The sequence below is a fragment of the Ipomoea triloba genome, chromosome 12 (genome assembly GCF_003576645.1).
Source record: "Ipomoea triloba cultivar NCNSP0323 chromosome 12, ASM357664v1".
NCBI classification, from domain to species: Eukaryota; Viridiplantae; Streptophyta; class Magnoliopsida; order Solanales; family Convolvulaceae; genus Ipomoea; species Ipomoea triloba.
The window spans coordinates 4,795,748-4,816,120 of record NC_044927.1 but is presented as its reverse complement, the minus strand read 5'-3'; the positions used below and the strand labels follow the sequence as shown (position 1 = coordinate 4,816,120).

Here is a 20,373-nt window from a genome sequence, read left to right as displayed (position 1 = left end):
TTTGGAGTTTGACAAATGATGGTTTGTGTTCTTTTCTCTTTTTTTTTTTAATTTTTTTTTTATTATTAATCTTAAAACAAATTCATCATGAAAAAAAATTTAATACTGAGATACCATATATACTTTATTATAATAGAAAATGGTTCAAATATCAAATATCATATAATATTTTAATAATTTATTTATTTATTTTACACAATATAAATTTTATAAATAATATAATTATTAAATATATGTTACTATCTATTGCAGGAGTGGAGTGAAATACTAGTATAATCCCAGGAATTGTAGCAGTCATCACGTACTCATCAGCCATCACGTGTAAAACGTATAATGCAACGATGTAACGTGTCACTGTATTACTTCAAAGAAGTCGCCGGAGATTAAATTGTCGGCAGCTAGCAAAGGGACAAACATGGCCCAATATATTACAAAAATTGACATGCAAATCCACAAAATCCAACAAACATTTATATGACAATACATTTCTGACAGAAAGGTGCCCACATATTTACTGAATTTGGTTGAATTTTCGACTGCCAGAGGCCTATAAAATGCTGTTCCATCAGAAATTGTAGCAAATTAGATCAACAGAAGCATTTAATGATGAGAAAGCCACATATCATAGCCATACCATTTCCAGCACAAGGCCATGTTATCCCTTTAATGGAGCTTTGCCTCTGCTTAGTGAAGCATGGCTGCAAAGTCACCTTCGTCAACTCTGAGTTCAACCACAACCGAATCATCAATTCCATGTCGGAGGCAGACAATGATATAAACCTCGTATCAGTCCCTGACGGGTTGGAAGTTGAGGAGGATAGGAATGACCTGAAGAAGCTAACAGAAGCATTCTTTGAGGCTGTTCCAGGGAAATTGGAGGCTCTCATTCATAACATAAATGAGTCGGATGAGAACAGAGTTTCGTGTCTTATTGCCGATGAAAATTTGGGTTGGGCGCTTGAATTGGCCAAGAAATTGGGACTCCAGCGAGTGGCTTTCTGGCCTGCTTCAGCTGCTTCACTAACCATGATGTTTAATGCTCCAAAGCTACTCGATGATGGGATTGTTGGCAAGAATGGTAACACAGAGATATTAACTTTCTTTTCTTAGTGAACTAATAATTTCGTTCTAACACAAATTAAATATACATTTGTTGTGACCAGGAGAAGTACTGAGAAAACAGAGCATCAAATTGTTGCCTCTTATGCCGGCTATGAACACCACAGATTTAGTGTGGAACGGTTTCAGCAAACCGGAGCTAAAGAGGCTTTTTTTCGATCTGGCTTTCAAAAACAACGAATCAGTGAAAGCAGCAGAGTGGCTACTCTGCAACTCATCTCACGTGATGGAATATGAGGTATTTGCGGCCTACCCGAAGCTGATACCTATTGGGCCATTACTAGCAAGCAACCGTCTTGGGAAAACATCAGGCCACTTCTGGCGGGAGGACACAGATTGCCTGAAATGGCTTGATCAGCAGCCACTGAACTCTGTCATCTACGTTGCATTCGGAAGCCACACCATTTTCGACAAGGCAGAGTTTCAAGAACTTGCACTTGGGCTTGAACTCACCAACAGACCATTTTTATGGGTTGTTAGGCAAGGGTTTATTGAGGAGGCAGGAAATCCTTACCCTGAAGGGTTCATAGACAGAACCCGCAATCGTGGGCGGCTAGTTGAATGGGCTCCTCAACAGAAAGTGTTGGCGCATCCCTCTCTCGGCTGTTTCCTGAGCCATTGCGGCTGGAATTCCACCATTGAGGGTGTCAGCAATGGCTTGCCTTTCTTGTGCTGGCCATACTTTGCTGATCAGTTATTCAACAAAAGTTACATATGTGATGTTTGGAAGATTGGTTTGGGGTTCGATAGAAACGAGAATGGAATCATCGGACGACAGGAAATCAAGAACAAGGTGGAACAATTGTTTGGGGATGAAAACTGCAAAGGTAGAGCCGTGGATCTTCAAGCAGAGGTGTTGTCCAGTGTTAAAAGAGGAGGGTCTTCGTATCGGAATTTCAGTAGTCTAGTTAACTGGATTAAGCCAGCAAATTAAGCAAATCTGTACTGTCGGTCAAAATTGCTTGATTCACTGATAATAATCTGTCACGCAACATTATGTATTGTACTTCTGTTCGGCTGTTCCTTAAATGAAATCTAAAAATGTTTCATAAATTACTTTGTTCCCTTTTCCTATATTTAATTAGACACTGATGATGTACTGGAACTACTACATATTGTATGTTAAGAATACCATATAATCACAATACATAATTTTGGTTATTTAAATATTTTTTTTTATGACGAGGGAAACCTAAAACTCTTTGGAGTGTAGATAAACTCTGTATTGTGATCCTTTTCGACAAAGGACCGCAAGGAAATAAACTAGCAATGATATAGTTTGTGGTTATCACATTTGGAAATTACTCATCTTCTCATTGTGATTTGACCCCACTAAAGTTCAAACCTATGAACTCTCATTTGAAAAAGTCGTGTTACTAGCATATCAGAAGGTCATTGACTCTCTCAAATGATTTAAACTTGAGATTAGTTTGATACATACTCAACTCATTCAATTTTATGAACAATTTCTGTAAGATTTTCCCTAATATAGTATATATTATATATTATATATTAGTTCTTTAATTAAGTGCGGCAAGTTGACTAAGCATATTAAGTAGTTTGGTTGGACTGAATAACTAGAAGTTGTTATTCAACCAAACCCTGTGCCTAATATAAATCTGGATTGATGGGGTACATGATATACATTATATAACAAATACTGGTCAACTATGACTGGAGATCAACATTGCTTCCGCTATTACGAGGTTAAGTTTCTCATAGATTATTATTATTTTATATCGTCTTTTTTTTTTTTGAAAAGTTATTCTGTATCGTTAAATTATTTATATTTAACAATTTCACCATCTAGACAGTGAAGTCGTATAATCACCCATCCCCGAGGAAAAGAAGCGTATGAGTTGAATTTTTGTGAGTGGATTTCATCTTCGGTAATCTTTGACCTATACACCTCTCGTACTCATAATTCTAGTAGAATTGGGTTCACATTAATGGCTCCATAAATATAGGAGAAGTTTTATTTAAATTACTTTAGCAAAATGAACATGTAATTTACTTTATTAAATTATCTCATATGTACTGCTTAATAATCTATTGAACTATAATGTTGATATTTAGATAATTTCTCATATTGTTTATGTATGAACTAGTTGTAAGATCAAGAAAAACTATCTAAACATACAGAATGAATGTACGAGTAACCTAACCTCGTAGTAGCGAAAGCATAAATCGTGTTGATCTCCAGCTATAGTTGATACTGAACTGTAAATCTATAGGGTGTTAGCCGTCTTGAACTGTAAATCTGCAGGTTGTCTCACACTTAGCCCGTTTTGTCTCACACTTAACTCAGAACCCTAGATGGTGTCCTGGTATTTTCTTAGCAGAGTGAGTACCATGTCTTTAGGTGCTATATAATTGTCTGTCCTGCATCCCATCAATGCAGGATTTATATAGGCATAATGGTGGATTGGACTAAACCATGTCTTTAAGTGCTATATAATTGTCAGTCTTGCATCCCATCAATGTAGGATTTATATAGGCATAATGGTGGATTGGACTAAACCTAGATGTCCAGTCCAACCTGTAACTTAATGGGCCTAGTCCACTTGCACCACATTATTAAGACCCACAATATATAATATATATTGTATTAGGGAAAAATCTTATAGTCTCTCACTTGGTGCAAGTACTAGCACAACTCTCATTAAAGACGGTCCTTATATTGTGGACCGCAGTCCACAATGCATTGTGGACCGTGGTCCCAAAACGACGTCGTTTCAGTAAGTGGGAGACGGAGCCCGTAATTGACACTACAGTTCATCTCAAAAGATACTGCCTTACATTTGTTTTGATATTATCGAATGAAACTGTAGTTATATCGAAATGTAACTGTAGTTGTGTTGAAATGTAACTGCAGTGTATATGAACTGATACTGAATAACAGTTTCACATTTGTGTTTTATATTATCGAATGAAACTATAGTTATATCGAAATGTAACTGTAGTTGTGTTGAAATGTAACTGCAGTGTATATGAACTGATACTGAATAACAGTTTCACATTTGTGTTTTATATTATCGAATGAAACTGTAGTTATATCGAAATGTAACTGTAGTTGTGTTGAAATGTAACTGCAGTGTATATGAACTGATACTGAATAACAGTTTCACATTTGTGTTTTATATTATCGAATGAAACTGTAGTTATATCGAAATGTAACTGTAGTTGTGTTGAAATGTAACTGCAGTGTATATGAACTGATACTGAATAACAGTTTCACATTTGTGTTTTATATTATCGAATGAAACTATAGTTATATCGAAATGTAACTGTAGTTGTGTTGAAATGTAACTGCAGTGTATATGAACTGATACTGAATAACAGTTTCACATTTGTGTTTTTATATTATCGAATGAAACTGTAGTTATATCAAAATGTAACTATAGTTGTGTTGAAATGTAACTGAAGTTGTGTTGAAATGTAACTGCAGTGTATATGAACTAAAAGTGAGTGCCGCGAATTCATCCGTCTGTTTTCATTAATCAGGCCCACGGTCCACGATATAATTTGCCCATTAAAGAACAAAACACATGAATCATAGCGATATGTCCTCTACTCGACAGAGTACTATCTTCTATGTATCACATGCATTTTTATTCCCCAACTTAAGTCCTTTATGAACAAACCCAACGTTTATTCTTGGTACCTTAAGGGATGTTTCTCAAAATAAAATATGCGCAACTTAAAAGAGAAAACCATCCAAATTGTACAAAAGAGTACATTCCATGATCTCTAAGATCCTCAATGTTAATTATGCTTTAAGCAAAGATCTCTTAACGTTAGCATAATGCTAACAATGTTCCATGACTAGTTTATAACTTAACTTAAGCACTACCTCTAACGATCAAGAGCTTGGAGTTGACACGTTTGTCACTCCCACTCATCAAAATAGCCCAAAGATAGTTTAGTCATAGAAGCATTCCAACAACTTAGACAATAAATCAAAACTCTAAGTCCATAAATTTAGAATTTAAATATACACCATAACTTCCCAAATAACTTTAAAGTCCACTTTATAATGAACTGAACATTATGAGTTTTGAAGAAACTAAAGACTCTATTAAATGCTAAAGAATTTATTTAAATAACAGTGTATCACAAGTTAAATGTTCTATTTTAATAAACTCCTTAATATTGTTACAACATTTTCATAAATATGCCGCACAACGAAATGTTCAATAATTTGAACTTATAAATTTATATGAACAAATACAAGATTAGTACTTGTGGAATCTCTTAATGGAGCATCTTAATGATCTTTTTCTAAATAATCACTCCCACTGATTAAAATATTCTTCAGCAGAATTAAGGGAAAATGACATCTTTAGTCCTTGAGTTATAGGGGTAGTGCCGACTTAGTCCCTGAGTCATAGCCGTATCCGAGTTTAGTCCCTCAGTTATTCGCGAAGTGGTGAGTTTAGTCCCGTTGAAATTATAGACATTTATGGTTTTGGGAATTAAAGATTTCAAATTTTAACTTTGTGTGATTTGTTTAAATCTTAAAATTTCATGGTTTTACATTACTTTGAATATGCAGCTGCTTTATTCGTTTATTCATACCGTGTTTAGAGGTGAAATTATAGTTCAAAAAAAGAATATTAAAAAATAATTAACTAAAAATTAAACGGCATAAAATTTACGCCCTTTAAAAAAGTAAATTAATATTAATATTTGATTGAAAATTGAACCAAAAAGGAAATTAATTTATTTCGACGATTAAATTATTATAATTATATTAATCATATTAATATTTATGAAGGAAAAAGAAAATGAATATATTAATATTTCATTGGAAATATAATTTACAACTATATTTTTATAATTATATTACTTATTAATTATATGGAAATGAATATTAAAATATTTTTATGAATGAAAAAAGAAATAAATATTACACACAGGAATCTGTTATGAATATTATGTTACTAATTAGCATAGGAATTAGACCAAATGAAAAAAGGATATTAATAATAAAAATTCACTATAAATATAACATAGCTTTCCCTATGCAAAAATTAGTAACCACTAAATGAAATATTAGAAAAAAATTATGAAGGAAAAATAAATGAAAATGAATATTTATTCATTTTATGAAGGAAAAATGAAATGAATATATTCATATTTCACTGGAAATATAATCGACAATTACATTATAATTATAATTATATTAATTATTAGAAGGAAAAACAAAATGAGTTTATTAATATTTCACTGAAAATATATTCAAGAACTATATTTTTATAAATATATTACTTTTTAATCATATGGAAATTAATATTAATTCTTTTTATGAAGGAAAAAGGAAATGAAATATTAAGAAAAACGAAATGAATATATGTTAATATTTTACTGGAAATATAACATAACTTTTCCTACAGAAGAATTAGTAACCAACAAATTAAATATTAGAAAAAAATTATGAAGGAAAAAAGGAATGACAATCAATAATTCTTTTTATAAAGGAAAAATGAATGAAATCAATAATTCTTTTTATAAAGGAAAAAAGGAAATGAATATATTCAATTAGGAAAAATGAAATGAACATATTAATATTTCATTGGAAATATAATCGGCAATTATATTATTATTATTATAATTATATGAATTAAATATGAATTAATTATTAATTATTAATTATATTAGTAAATAATACTCTATAATAATTAATATTTATTAACTAGAAGGTTGAGCAATCCGCTCACCAATTTTAGATGTCGTTGATCAAATTAATTAGTACACGTGTAACATGAACACTGCAGAAGGTCGAACATATTTAATATATAATAATAATTTTTGTATATACGAATTGATATTCCTGTTAACAAAAAATAATTAATTTAGTGTAATTGACTAATAATAATTGCCAAATAATTATTATGGTAATTAAGTTAAATATTGGTCGTTGAATTTATTTTTATACTCCGTAATAATTAAAGTTAAATTATTTCTCATTTTTTCATTTTTATTTTTGTAATAATATAATTACTTAAGTTATATTAAATATCGATCTTTTCAAGATAATTATAAACAAACAAGTCATATATTATTCAATCAAATGAGTGATACTTTTGCACTAATGTTATAATCAAATAAATGTACATGTTCAATATTGGATTTTTTAAATAACTTTGTCTTTAATTTTATATCTAAATAAATAATATAAAAAAAAGTATCCATGAATCGCACGGGTAATTGGACAATTATTTGCTTTAATTAAAGCAAAGAAAATATCAGAAAACATAATCATTTATATAATCGCACATGCGAAAATACTAGTTTTTTGTTCATAGCTACTTTCTCAACCTACTGCCTACTGAATGCCTCCACTGAGGCTCGAACCCACTCCCTTCCACATGGGAGTGTACACCCGGTGCTGCTTGACCACAAGATCTTTGGCTGCATTGCACGAGTTGAGTGAAATACTAGTATAATCCCAGGAATTGTAGCATCATTCCATCACGTGTAAAACAGTAATGCAACGATATAACGTGTATCGGTATTACTTTAATGAAACCGCAGGAGATTAAATTGTCCGCAGCTACCAAAGAGCCAAATATAGCCCAATATATTACAAAAATTGACATGCAAATCCACACAATCCAAACGATATGACGAACATTTATATGACAATAAATTTCTGACAGAAAGGTGCCCACATATTTACTGAATTTGGTTGAATTCGCGACTGCCAGAGGCCTATAAAATGCTGTTCCATCAGAAATTATAGCAAATTAGATCAACAGAACAGAACCATTTAATGATGGCAAAGCCACATATCATAGCCATACCATACCCAGCACAAGGCCATGTTAGCCCTTTAATGGAGCTTTGCCAGTGCTTAGTCAAGCATGGCTGCAAAGTCACCTTTGTCAATTCTGAGTTCAACCACAACCGAATCATCGAGTCCATGTCGGAGGCAGACAATGTTATAAACCTCGTATCGGTCCCTGACGGGTTGGCAGTTGAGGAGGACAGGAATGACCTGAAGAAGCTAACAGAAGCACAGTTTGAGGTTGTTCCAGGGAAGTTGGAGGCTCTCATTCAAAAGATAAATGAGTCGGATGAGAACAGAATTTCGTGTCTTATTGCCGATGAAAGTTTGGGTTGGGCCCTTGACCTGGCCAAGAAATTGGGACTCCAGCGAGTTGCTTTTTGGCCTGCTGCAGCTGCTTCTCTATCAATGATGTTTAATGTTCCAAAGCTAATCGATGATGGGATTGTTGGCAAGAATGGTAACAACTTTATTTTCTTAGTGAACTAATAATTTCGTTCTAACACAAATTAAATATACATTTTGTTGTAACCAGGAGAAATACTGAGAAAGCAGAGCATCAAATTGTTGCCTCACACGCCAGCTATGAACACCACAGATTTACTGTGGAACTGTTTCAGCGATCCTGGGTTACAGAGGCTTGTTTTCGATATGGCGTTCAAAAACAATGAATCAGTGAAAGCAGCAGAGTGGATACTCTGCAACTCATCTCAGGCGATGGAATATGAGGTATTTGCAGCCTACCCGAAGCTGATACCTATTGGGCCATTACTAGCAAGCAACCGTCTTGGGAAAACATCATGCCATTTCTGGCGAGAGGACACAGATTGTCTGAAATGGCTCGACCAGCAGCCACTGAACTCTGTCATCTACGTTGCATTCGGAAGCCACACCATTTTCGACATGGCAGAGTTTCAAGAACTTGCCCTCGGGCTTGAGCTCACCAACAGACCATTTTTATGGGTTATTAGGCAAGGGTTTATTGAGGAGGCAAGAAATGCTTACCCTGAAGGGTTCACGGACAGAACCCGCAATCGTGGGCTGCTGGTTGAATGGGCACCTCAGCAGAAAGTGTTGGCGCATCCCTCTCTCGGCTGTTTCCTGAGCCATTGCGGCTGGAATTCCACCATTGAAGGTGTCAGCAATGGCTTGCCTTTCTTGTGCTGGCCATACTTTGCTGATCAGTTTTTCAACCAAAGTTACATCTGTGATGTTTGGAAGATTGGTTTGGGGTTCAATAGAAACGAGAATGGAGTCATCGGACGACAGGAAATCAAGAACAAGGTGGAACAATTGTTTGGGGATGAAAACTTCAAAGGTAGAGCCGTGGATCTTCAATCAGAGGTGTTGTCCAGTGTTAAAAAAGGAGGGTCTTCGTATGGGAATTTCAGTAGTTTAGTTAACTGGATTAAGGCACCAAATTAAGCAAATCTCTACTGTCGGTCAAAACTGCTTGATTCACTGATAATAATCAGTCACGCAACATTATGTATTGTACTTCTGTTCGGCGGTTACTTGATGGTAATTTCTATGGAAAAAGAATAATATGGGAATAAAATGGGAATTTTAATTCTAATATTTGGTTTGTATGAATAAAATTGTTGGGAATTTCAATTTCAATATTTGGTATACATAAAAATTAACAGGAAATAAGTATTATAAAGTCCAAAGTGTCCATTATTATTATTATTATTAATCTTATAAACAATGTAAATTTTTAATCACTATTGCATAGAAACTATATTTAATTAGACACTGATGTTGGACTGAAACTACTCCATATTGTATGTTAAGATGGTGTGATTTAAATACTTTTTTTTTGTTGTTGTTTATGACGAGGGAAACCTAAAACTCTTTCGAGTGTAGGTAAACTTCATATTGTGATCCTAGATTGATGAGGTACATGATATACATTATATAACACATATAGTTCACAGTGTTCATACTGTTCAGTAGACACCAATACACCATCTGTGGTTCTGAGTCAAGATGTCAACTATGGCTGGAGATCAACATTGTTTCCGCTTCCGCTATTATGAGATTAAGTTTCTCGTAGATTATTATTATTATTCTGTATCGTTAGATTATTTATATTTAACAATTTCACCATCTAGACAGTGAAGTGGTATTGGAAGTGAATCAAGATTTACTTGGAGACTTACAAAATTACAATCACCAATTCTCGAGGAAAAGAAGCGTATGAGTTTAATTTTTATGAGTGGATTTCATCTTCGGTAATCTTTGACCTATACACCGCGCGTACTCTCTCACAATTCTAGTGGAATTGGGTTCACATTAATGGCTCCATAAATATTGGAGAAGTTTTATTTAAATTACTTTAGCAAAGTGAACATGTAATTTACTTTATTAAATTATTTCATATGTACTACTTAATAATCTATTGAACTATAATGTTGATATTTAGATAATTTCTCATATTGTTTATGTATGAACTAGCGTGTTCTATTTTTTAGTGGGTAATTTTCTCAAAGAATTAATTACACTTTTGGTCTTGTGACTATTAGGGTCTTGTTAATTTGAGTAGGCGACTTTAAAAAGTAACAATTTAGTCCCTTAACTATACATTTTTTTAACACATTTAATCCACCGGCCAAATCACCGGCCAAATGTCGCCGGAAAAATGTAAACCATTTTATATTATTTATTCATGGGGGCAAATCGGTCATTTCACGCAGTTTCTTCATCTTCCTTGCGTCTGCTAGACAGAATCTGAGGAACGTATATAGATCTTTTATTTTCGCCGTCCAAATGTCGTCATCCTTCTCTCTTCTTTTTGGTTTTCTTTCTTCACCATATATATCAGCAAAAAAATAATAATTTTCAAAATTCCAAATTTGTTGTTAAAGTTTTTGAACCACCCATGAATTTCTACTTTTACCATTTTCAATGGCGACTGATCGCGGCGGCGGAGGATCCGAATTTCACGCCGGTGCTTTACAGTCTGGATAAACCCAAAGGCCAAAGGTTTACCGAGTTGAAGGTGACCATGTATCCATCGCTATTCACCACTCACGACTTCTCTCAGGGACAGAGGATGCTGATTTTAGGTCTTAACTACACTTCCAACAAAGCCATCTCCACCGTGACCTCGCCCTCCGACAAGCTCGCACCACCATACCTTTAATTTCTTGTACTACACATTTTGTAATCAGTTCACGTGTCCTACTTTGGAGGGGTTCACTTGTCATGCTTGGGATTCCGGCCAGCAGGTGCAAGGAAGAAGGATTCCAGCCAGCAAGTGCAAGGAAGAAGAAGAAAGTGACTTGAAATGACCGTTTTGCTCTCATGAATAAATAATTTTAAAAGGTTTATGTTTTTTTTGGCGACATTTGACCGACGATTTGGCCAGGTGGACTAAATGTGTTAAAAATTGCATAATTACAGGACTAAATTGTTAGTTTTTAAAGTCGCATACTCAAATTAATACGACGCCAATAGTCACAGGACCAAAAGTGTAATTAACTCTTTTCTCAAATAATAAGATTTGAGGCTTTTTTTTATTTTTATTTTTTATTTATTGATTTTTAATTTTTTACCACTTCGAATTTATGTTGTTGAGGATTTTTTTTTTCCTATGGTGAAAATGGTGGCTGAAATTTTGATTTTCTTTCCTATTTGAATTGTAATTTTTTTTTTAATTTATGATAAATTATTTTTTTAAGCCAAAAAATCAAAGTTTTAATTAACTAATAGAAAAAAGTAGTGTGAGGATACAATTTGGTGGGGAAGGGAAGAGTCCCAAATACGAGCATTAGACTGAGAGCCTACTACCCTAGTTAGTGTATGGACTATCAGGTCAGGTTCACTGATCTCTTGATTAAACGAAAAACAAGTAGATTAAAACTAGTCATGATATTAAGAAATTGATTGACAACATATCCTGTATAAGATAAATCTTTGCTCTTGTGGGTTAGCTGCTACAGCACCGGCACAATCGGATTCCATTATAACTGTGATGATGCTAGGATGTTTTAATTAGGAGAGAGCCTCTCTACAAGCCATAGCTTCTGCCATGTGAAGTCGTGAAGATCAAGTGCTCCATGAAGCCTCCTATTTGTGGCTGCCACAAACGCACCATTGTTAGAACTCCATACGAGGCTGAATCACGCGAGGACCAATCAGCTTCTTGACTGGAAACTTGGAAAGTTTGGCATATTGCGTCCTACGAAGGTTTCCTAACTGGTTTTATAAATAATATAATTATTAAATATATGTTGCTATATGTGCATTGTACGAGTAAAATACTAGTATAATATAATATAACAAATAAAATTCATTTTTGAAAACGATAAAATATTGAGAATATAAACAAAGTCTGGTTGTTAGGAGTTGTAGCAGTCATCAGTTTCATCACGTATATACTCTTCAGCCATCGCGTGTAAAACGTAATGCAACGATATAACGTGTCACTGTATTACTTGAATTAAACCGCCGGAGATTAAATTGTCCGCAGCTACCAAAGGGCCAAACATGGCCCAATATATTACAAAAATTGACACGCAAATCCACACAATCCAAACGATATGACAATGCATTTATATGACAATAAATTTCTGGCAGAAATGAAAGGTGTCCACGTATTTGCTGAATTTGGTTGAATTCGCGACTGCCAGAGGCCTATAAAATGCTGTTCCATCAGAAATTGTAGCAAGAATTGAAGAAGCAAATTAGAGCAACATAGAGAACCATTTAATGATGACAAAGCCACATATCCTAGCCATTCCATATCCAGCACAAGGCCATGTTATCCCCACAATGGAGCTTTGCCTGTGCCTAGTGAAGCATGGGTGCAAGGTCACCTTTGTGAACACTGAGTTCAACCACAACCGAATCATCAAGTCCATGTCGGAGGCAGACAATGTTATGAACCTAGTATCAGTCCCCGACGGGTTAGGAGTGGAGGAGGATAGGAATGACACGAAGAAGCTAGCAGAAGCAGTCTTTAAGGTTGTACCGGGGAAAGTGGAGGCTCTCATTCGTAAGATAAACGAGTCGGATGAGAATAGAGTTTCGTGTGTTATTGCCGATGAAAATTTGGGTTGGGCCTTAGACTTGGCGAAGAAATTGGGACTCCAGCGAGTTGCTTTCTGGACTGCTTCAGCTGCTTCACTAGCCATGATGTTTAATGTTCCAAAGCTAGTTGATGATGGGATTGTTGGCAACAATGGTACAACTAAAACACAAATATTAACTTTCTTTAATTCTTAGTGAACTAATCATTTCTAATATATATTTAATTTGTTTTGACCAGGAGAAATCCTGAAAAAGCAAAGCATCAAATTGTTGCCTCTCATGCCGGATATGAACTCCACAGATTTACTGTGGAACTGTTTCAGCGATCCGGGGCTACAGAGGTTTGTTTTCGACCTGGCGTTCAAAAACAATGAATCAGTGAAAGCTGCAGAGTGGATAATCTGCAACTCATCTCAGGTGATGGAAAATGAGGTATTTGCAGCCTACCCGAAGCTGATACCTATAGGACCATTACTAGCAAGCAACCGTCTTGGGAAAACATCAGGCCATTTCTGGCGGGAGGACACAGATTGCCTGAAATGGCTTGACCAGCAGCCACTGAACTCAGTCATCTACGTTGCATTCGGAAGCCACACCATTTTCGACATGGCAGAGTTTCAAGAACTGGCCCTTGGGCTTGAACTCACCAACAGACCATTTTTATGGGTTGTTAGGCAAGGGTTTATTGAAGAGGCAGCAAATCCTTACCCTGAAGGGTTCATAGACAGAATCCGCAATCGTGGGCGGCTAGTTGAATGGGCACCTCAGCAGAAAGTGTTGGCGCATCCTTCTCTCGGATGTTTCCTGAGCCATTGCGGCTGGAATTCCACCATTGAAGGTGTCTGCAATGGCTTGCCTTTCTTGTGCTGGCCATACTTTGCTGATCAGTTTTTCGACAAAAGTTACATCTGTGATGTTTGGAAGACTGGTTTGGGGTTCGATAGAAACGAGAATGGAATCATCGGACGACAGGAAATCAAGAACAAGGTGGAACAATTGTTTGGGGATGAAAATTTCAAAGCTAGAGCCGTGGATCTTCAAGCAGAGGTGTTGTCCAGTGTTAAAAGAGGAGGGTCTTCGTATCAGAATTTCAGTAGTTTCGTTAACTGGATTAAGGCAAAAAATTAAACAAATCTCTGTTAGTCAAAACTATTTGATTCACTGATGACAATAAGTAGTCAAGCATCATTATATTTTGTATTTTTGTTCTAGAAATAAACCGTAGAAATGTTTCATAAATTTTACTTGTTCCCTCCTCCTGAGTCCTGATATTCAATTAGACATCTATGATTGGTTGTTGACAGAATAAACTATACCAAATTGTATGAGATTTTAATTGAGTGAAGGGAAAATTAAAGCAATACATTGGGAAAAAAGAATCAGGAATGTATTTACAAATTAAAAATATACATAATATTAATACTTTAAAAAAAATAGGGAAGGGGCAGTTTTAAACAATTGGGGGAGGAGGGTTGGGGCTCCTAGATGTCAACTAGTTCAGTATATTGGGGTTAGTCCGATCAGACTGTGAGGCTAATTAATTTTTTTTATAATTAATAAATAAATTTTTTGTAATAAATTTATTAAAATTTGATTTACAAATGTAATAAAAATTACTAAAGATAAACTTACGTATAAATTTCATGTGTATATTTAGTCCTACATCACTTGTTAAACAAAAAATGACCTTAAATCACTCGGGCTATTAGGCTAGCCCGTTTCGATCATCAAGCTTATCAAGTTAATTTTTTATTGAACAAATATATTTTGACACTATCTCCAAAATTTTTCAATCTTATCAGGCTAGCCCATCATTTCCAAACTAAAATTGACATCCCTAACCTCCACTATCTTATTATACCTTTGACCCTTGATTTTATGTTAAGAATACCACATAATCACAATACATGTCCCACTAACATAAAATCAGGAATCAGAGATACAATGGCACAATGGAGACTAAAGATGTCAATTTTTCCTTAAAATCAATGGGTTGAGCTGATAAAATTGAAAAATTTTAGAGTTATGGCTAAAAAAATTTAACTCAATAACAAATTAGCTTGATAAACCCAGTAGTCTGAATAGGCTAGCCTCACCACGGTGCACAATGTATTGTGCACCCCGTACTAAAATGAGTTATGTGTATTCTATGTAATCGTTCTGTGTATTCCATGCAATCATTCTGTGTATTCTAGGCAACCGTTCTGTGTATTCATGTTAGTAACACATGTTGTGATGTGTTTGTGCATTCGAATGTTTTGGAGGATGAGTTTTATGTATTTTGTGTCAATATTCTGTGTATTCATGTTATTAACACAGGTTGTGATGTGTTTGTGCATTCGAATGTTAGGAGGATGAGTTCTGTGTATTTTATGTCAATATTCTGTGTATTCTGGGCAAACGTCCTGTGTATTCTAGGCAAACGTTCTGTGTATTCTAGATAATGAATTCCTTGGAGTTATTCGCGTCCGCGTCCACTAACATCGAAACGACGTCGTTTCGGACCAGAGTACTGTGGACGCTGGTCCACGATATCCCGATAACTCGCGCCATTTAAGGTTAGTCTTTATTTTACAGGTGATGTGAAACTAAATATATAGAGAATTTATATGTAAACTTATTTTTAGTAATTTTCTTATTAAATTTGTAAATCAAATCTTAATAAATCTATTACAAAATAAATTTTTTTTTTTTTATAAAAATAAATAATGAAAAAAAAAAACAAACAAACTTGTTATAGGTTTAAACTTGAGGGCCCTTGAAGATTGTGAGAGGGGTATATCGTGAGATGTGTCTCAGTGAGGCAGGATCTGAGTACTTGCTTTTTGTCACAAGATGGGTGACCTACTGTGTACTTGCTTTGGTAGTCATTTGGGATTTTATTTTGGAACAAATGAATGTAACAATTGCTTTTCTGTATGGTTATCTAGATGAATAGATTTTTATGAAGTAACCTGAAGGGTGAACATCTAGTTTGTAGGCTTAAGAGGTCATTGTACGAGCAGAAATAGGCTCCACAATAGTGATACAAGTTGTTTGATTCTTACATGATTCAAATTGACTACACACAAGTTGTGAGTATGATTGTTGTGTTCATATGTTAAGAGCCTTGGTGATAGTTCTTTTATATATATATATATATATATATATATATATATATATATATATTTGTTATAGTATGTGGATGATATATTGATTGCTGCTAAGAATATGAAATTTAATATTACTACATTGAAATTTTTGTTGAGTACGAAGTTGCGACTAACTCAACAAGAGTTATTAAGGTCTTTGACAGGTTTGGGATGAACTAGTCTAAATTGGTTAGCACTCATTTGGCTAATCATTTAAAGCTCGCATCTAGTTAATGTCCATAAAGAGTTATTGAGATTAAAGATATGGCAAAGGTTCCTTATGCTATTGCAGTTGGCTGGTTAATGTATGCAATGGTTTGTACTTAGCTTGATTTGGCTCATGTCATTAGCCAAGTTAGTAAGTGCATGCCTAAACTTGGGAAGTAGTATTAGAAAGCATTTAAGTGAATTCTTCAATACTTAAGGTTCACTATTAGACATGATATTGTATTTGGGAGTCAATTGAGTGCGTTTGTGCTCATGTGATATGTGGATTCTAATTATGTTTGTGATATGAATAATATACAATGTTCTACAATGAGGTATGTCTTTGCTCTTGGGGTTGGTCTTGTTTGTTGGAAATTATCAGTTCAGTATGTTGTAGTTTTGTCTACAACTGAAGCAGAGTACATGATTGTGATTTAAGTAGCTAAAGAGGCTTTGTGTTTTTTCATGTGGAATTTGATGTTGAGAAAGGTGAAGTTCAGTTACATTATGATAGTCAGAATGTAATTTTTTTTTTTTTGTTAATCAAGCATATCATGCAAGAACTAATAAACCAGTCAAATTTATGGAATATACGGTTCATTTAAAGAACAGAAACACAAAATATAATGATGCTTGACTACTTTGGAAATCAAATAGTTTTGACTAACAGAGATTTGTTTAATTTTTTGCCTTAATCCAGTTAACGAAACTACTGAAATTCCGATACGAAGACCCTCCCCTTTTAACACTAGCTAACACCTCTGCTTGAAGATCCACGGCTCTAGCTTTAAAGTTCTCATCCCCAAACAATTGTTCCACCTTGTTTTCTATTTCCTGTCGTCCAATGACTCCATTCTCGTTTCTATCGAACCCCAAACCAATCTTCCAAACATCACAGATGTAACTTTTGTTGAATAACTGATCAGCAAAGTATGGCCAGCACAAGAAAGGCAAGCCATTGCTGACACCTTCAATGGTGGAATTCCAGCCGCAATGGCTCAGGAAACAGCCGAGAGAAGGATGCGCCAACACTTTCTGCTGAGGTGCCCATTCAACTAGCCGCCCACGATTGCGGGTTCTGTCTATGAACCCTTCAGGGTAAGGATTTCCTGCTTCCTCAATAAATCCTTGCCTAACAACCCATAAAAATGGTCTGTTAGTGAGTTCAAGCCCAAGGGCAAGTTCTTGAAACTCTGCCATGTCGAAAATGGTGAAGCTTCCGAATGCAACGTAGATGACAGAGTTCAGTGGCTGCTGGTCGAGCCATTTCAGGCAATCTGTGTCCTCTCGCCAGAAGTGGCCTGATGTTTTCCCAAGGCGATTGTTTGCTAGTAATGGTCCAATAGGTATCAGATTTGGGTAAAATGCAAATACATCAGATTCCATCACCTGAGATGAGTTGCAGAGTAGCCACTCTGCTGCTTTCACTGATTCAGTGTTTTTGAACGCCAAATCGAAAACAAGCCTCTGTAACCCCGGATCGCTGAAACAGTTCCAAATTAAATCTGTGGTGTTCATAGCTGGCATGTGAGGCAACAATTTGATGCTCTGCTTTTTCAGTATTTCTCCTGGTTACAACAAATGTATATTTAATTTGTGTTAGAACGAAATTATTAGTTCACTAAGAAAATAAAGTTGTTACCATTCTTGCCAACAAAGTTCACTAAGAAAATAAAGTTGTTACCATTCTTGCCAACAATCCCATCATCGATTAGCTTTGGAACATTAAACATCATGGTTAGAGAAGTAGCTGCTGCAGGCCAGAAAGCAACTCGCTGGAGTCCCAATTTCTTGGCCAATTCAAGCGCCCATCCCAAATTTTCATCGGCAATAACACACGAAACTCTGTTCTCATCCGACTCATTTATGTTATGAATGAGAGCCTCCAGCTTCCCTGGAACAACCTCAAAGAGTGCCTCTGTTAGCTTCTTCAGGTCATTCCTATCCTCCTCCACTGCCAACCCGTCAGGGACCGATACGAAGTTTATAAGGACATCGTCTGCCTCCGACATGGACTCGATGATTCGTTTGTGGTTGAACTCAGAGTTGACGAAGGTGACTTTGCAGCCATGCTTCACTAAGCAGAGGCAAAGCTCCATTAAAGGGATAACATGGCCTTGTGCTGGATATGGTATCGCTATGATATGTGGATTTCTCATCTCGGTTCCTCTAATTTTAATTTGCTTCTTCAATTCTTGCTACAATTTCTGACCGAACAGCATTTTATAGGCCTCCCGCAGTCGCGAATTCCACGAAATTCCGTAAATCTGTGGACACCATCAAGTCTGAAATTTATTGTATCATTATCCTTTGGTTGGATTGTGTAGATATGAATGCCAATTTTGGTAATATATTGAGATATGTTTCGCTACACCGTCAATCTGGGATTTGTTTTGTTATATTTATGATTGTGTGGATATATGAGTAATATGACTGCCAATTTTGGTAATATATTGAGCTAGGGTGTGCATATGTGGCAAATTACGATCCACACAGCTTTTTGGACCACGGTCCAAAACGACATCTGAATTTTATAAGCTAAAATAATGTAAATTATGTGTTAAAATAATAAAATTTTTGAGTAAGATAATGTACATTATATGTTAGAATAATGTATATTATGTATTAGAATAATGTACTTTATGTGTTAGAATAATGAAACTTTTGAAGTAAGATAATGTAAATTATGTGTTAGAATAATATATATTATGAGTTATAAAAATGTATATTTGACCTTGGTTGTGGTCCACAAAATAACTATTGTGCATATTTCTGGTAAGACCCAAAAAATACCGGTTTGACCCGTTTTTGGTTATAAGTGGCCGTGTAAAGTGTGGATCGCCCTAAAGGAGGGGCTCAGAAGGAATTGTGTATAGAGGGGTTAAACACAAGTGCATTGAGTGTTTGAGAGCTAACCCGAATGGAATATGCGATTGCTTTGAGTAACAAGTATAAAAGAAAGCAATTGATTTAAAAAAAAAAAAACAAAAAAAAAAGAAGGAATAATGTTCAAATTGGCCACTGAACGTAACTAAAGTGTAATTAGGCCACTGAATAAAAAAAAAGTGCAATTAGGCCACTGAACATTCCTAATGTATTCAATTTCACCTGATAGCAGGTTACAATGCATTTTATCAGGTTACTTGCTTATGTGGATTATGAATTGACATTTTAAAATAATTTTTAATAATAAACTATTAAAATAAAAATTAAAATAATTTAAAATTTTGAAAAAATAATATTAGGAAAAAAAAACACATGCGACNAAATTATTAGTTCACTAAGAAAATAAAGTTGTTACCATTCTTGCCAACAATCCCATCATCGATTAGCTTTGGAACATTAAACATCATGGTTAGAGAAGTAGCTGCTGCAGGCCAGAAAGCAACTCGCTGGAGTCCCAATTTCTTGGCCAATTCAAGCGCCCATCCCAAATTTTCATCGGCAATAACACACGAAACTCTGTTCTCATCCGACTCATTTATGTTATGAATGAGAGCCTCCAGCTTCCCTGGAACAACCTCAAAGAGTGCCTCTGTTAGCTTCTTCAGGTCATTCCTATCCTCCTCCACTGCCAACCCGTCAGGGACCGATACGAAGTTTATAAGGACATCGTCTGCCTCCGACATGGACTCGATGATTCGTTTGTGGTTGAACTCAGAGTTGACGAAGGTGACTTTGCAGCCATGCTTCACTAAGCAGAGGCAAAGCTCCATTAAAGGGATAACATGGCCTTGTGCTGGATATGGTATCGCTATGATATGTGGATTTCTCATCTCGGTTCCTCTAATTTTAATTTGCTTCTTCAATTCTTGCTACAATTTCTGACCGAACAGCATTTTATAGGCCTCCCGCAGTCGCGAATTCCACGAAATTCCGTAAATCTGTGGACACCATCAAGTCTGAAATTTATTGTATCATTATCCTTTGGTTGGATTGTGTAGATATGAATGCCAATTTTGGTAATATATTGAGATATGTTTCGCTACACCGTCAATCTGGGATTTGTTTTGTTATATTTATGATTGTGTGGATATATGAGTAATATGACTGCCAATTTTGGTAATATATTGAGCTAGGGTGTGCATATGT

At 35.2% G+C, this 20,373-nt stretch overlaps 5 protein-coding genes across 5 annotated transcripts; 3 read left to right on the top strand and 2 right to left on the bottom strand.

The window, feature by feature from the left end:
- The first annotated feature begins 597 nt into the window (after nt 1-597).
- On the top strand, nt 598-2,172 carry LOC115998652 (UDP-glycosyltransferase 83A1-like). The gene is made up of 2 exons (XM_031238274.1): nt 598-1,078; nt 1,164-2,172. Exons 1-2 carry the CDS (start codon nt 604-606, stop codon nt 2,051-2,053), a joined length of 1,365 nt encoding a protein of 454 aa, XP_031094134.1. The 5' UTR covers nt 598-603; the 3' UTR covers nt 2,054-2,172.
- Nucleotides 2,173-7,882: 5,710 nt separating this feature from the next.
- On the top strand, nt 7,883-9,485 carry LOC115999950 (UDP-glycosyltransferase 83A1-like). Its single transcript, XM_031239924.1, has 2 exons — nt 7,883-8,369; nt 8,445-9,485. Exons 1-2 carry the CDS (start codon nt 7,895-7,897, stop codon nt 9,332-9,334), a joined length of 1,365 nt encoding a protein of 454 aa, XP_031095784.1. The 5' UTR covers nt 7,883-7,894; the 3' UTR covers nt 9,335-9,485.
- A 3,089-nt stretch (nt 9,486-12,574) lies between these two features.
- Nucleotides 12,575-14,194, top strand: LOC115998460 (UDP-glycosyltransferase 83A1-like). Its single transcript, XM_031238043.1, has 2 exons — nt 12,575-13,097; nt 13,182-14,194. Exons 1-2 carry the CDS (start codon nt 12,623-12,625, stop codon nt 14,069-14,071), a joined length of 1,365 nt encoding a protein of 454 aa, XP_031093903.1. The 5' UTR covers nt 12,575-12,622; the 3' UTR covers nt 14,072-14,194.
- A 2,642-nt stretch (nt 14,195-16,836) lies between these two features.
- On the bottom strand, nt 16,837-18,530 carry LOC116000036 (UDP-glycosyltransferase 83A1-like). Its single transcript, XM_031240036.1, has 2 exons — nt 17,966-18,530; nt 16,837-17,849 (listed from the first exon to the last, which is right to left on the bottom strand). Exons 1-2 carry the CDS (start codon nt 18,438-18,440, stop codon nt 16,960-16,962), a joined length of 1,365 nt encoding a protein of 454 aa, XP_031095896.1. The 5' UTR covers nt 18,441-18,530; the 3' UTR covers nt 16,837-16,959.
- A 1,023-nt stretch (nt 18,531-19,553) lies between these two features.
- LOC115998869 (UDP-glycosyltransferase 83A1-like) lies at nt 19,554-20,147 on the bottom strand. The gene has a single exon (XM_031238530.1). The coding sequence runs from the start codon at nt 20,055-20,057 to the stop codon at nt 19,554-19,556; it is 504 nt and encodes a 167-aa protein (XP_031094390.1). The 5' UTR covers nt 20,058-20,147.
- Between the last annotated feature and the right edge of the window lie 226 nt (nt 20,148-20,373).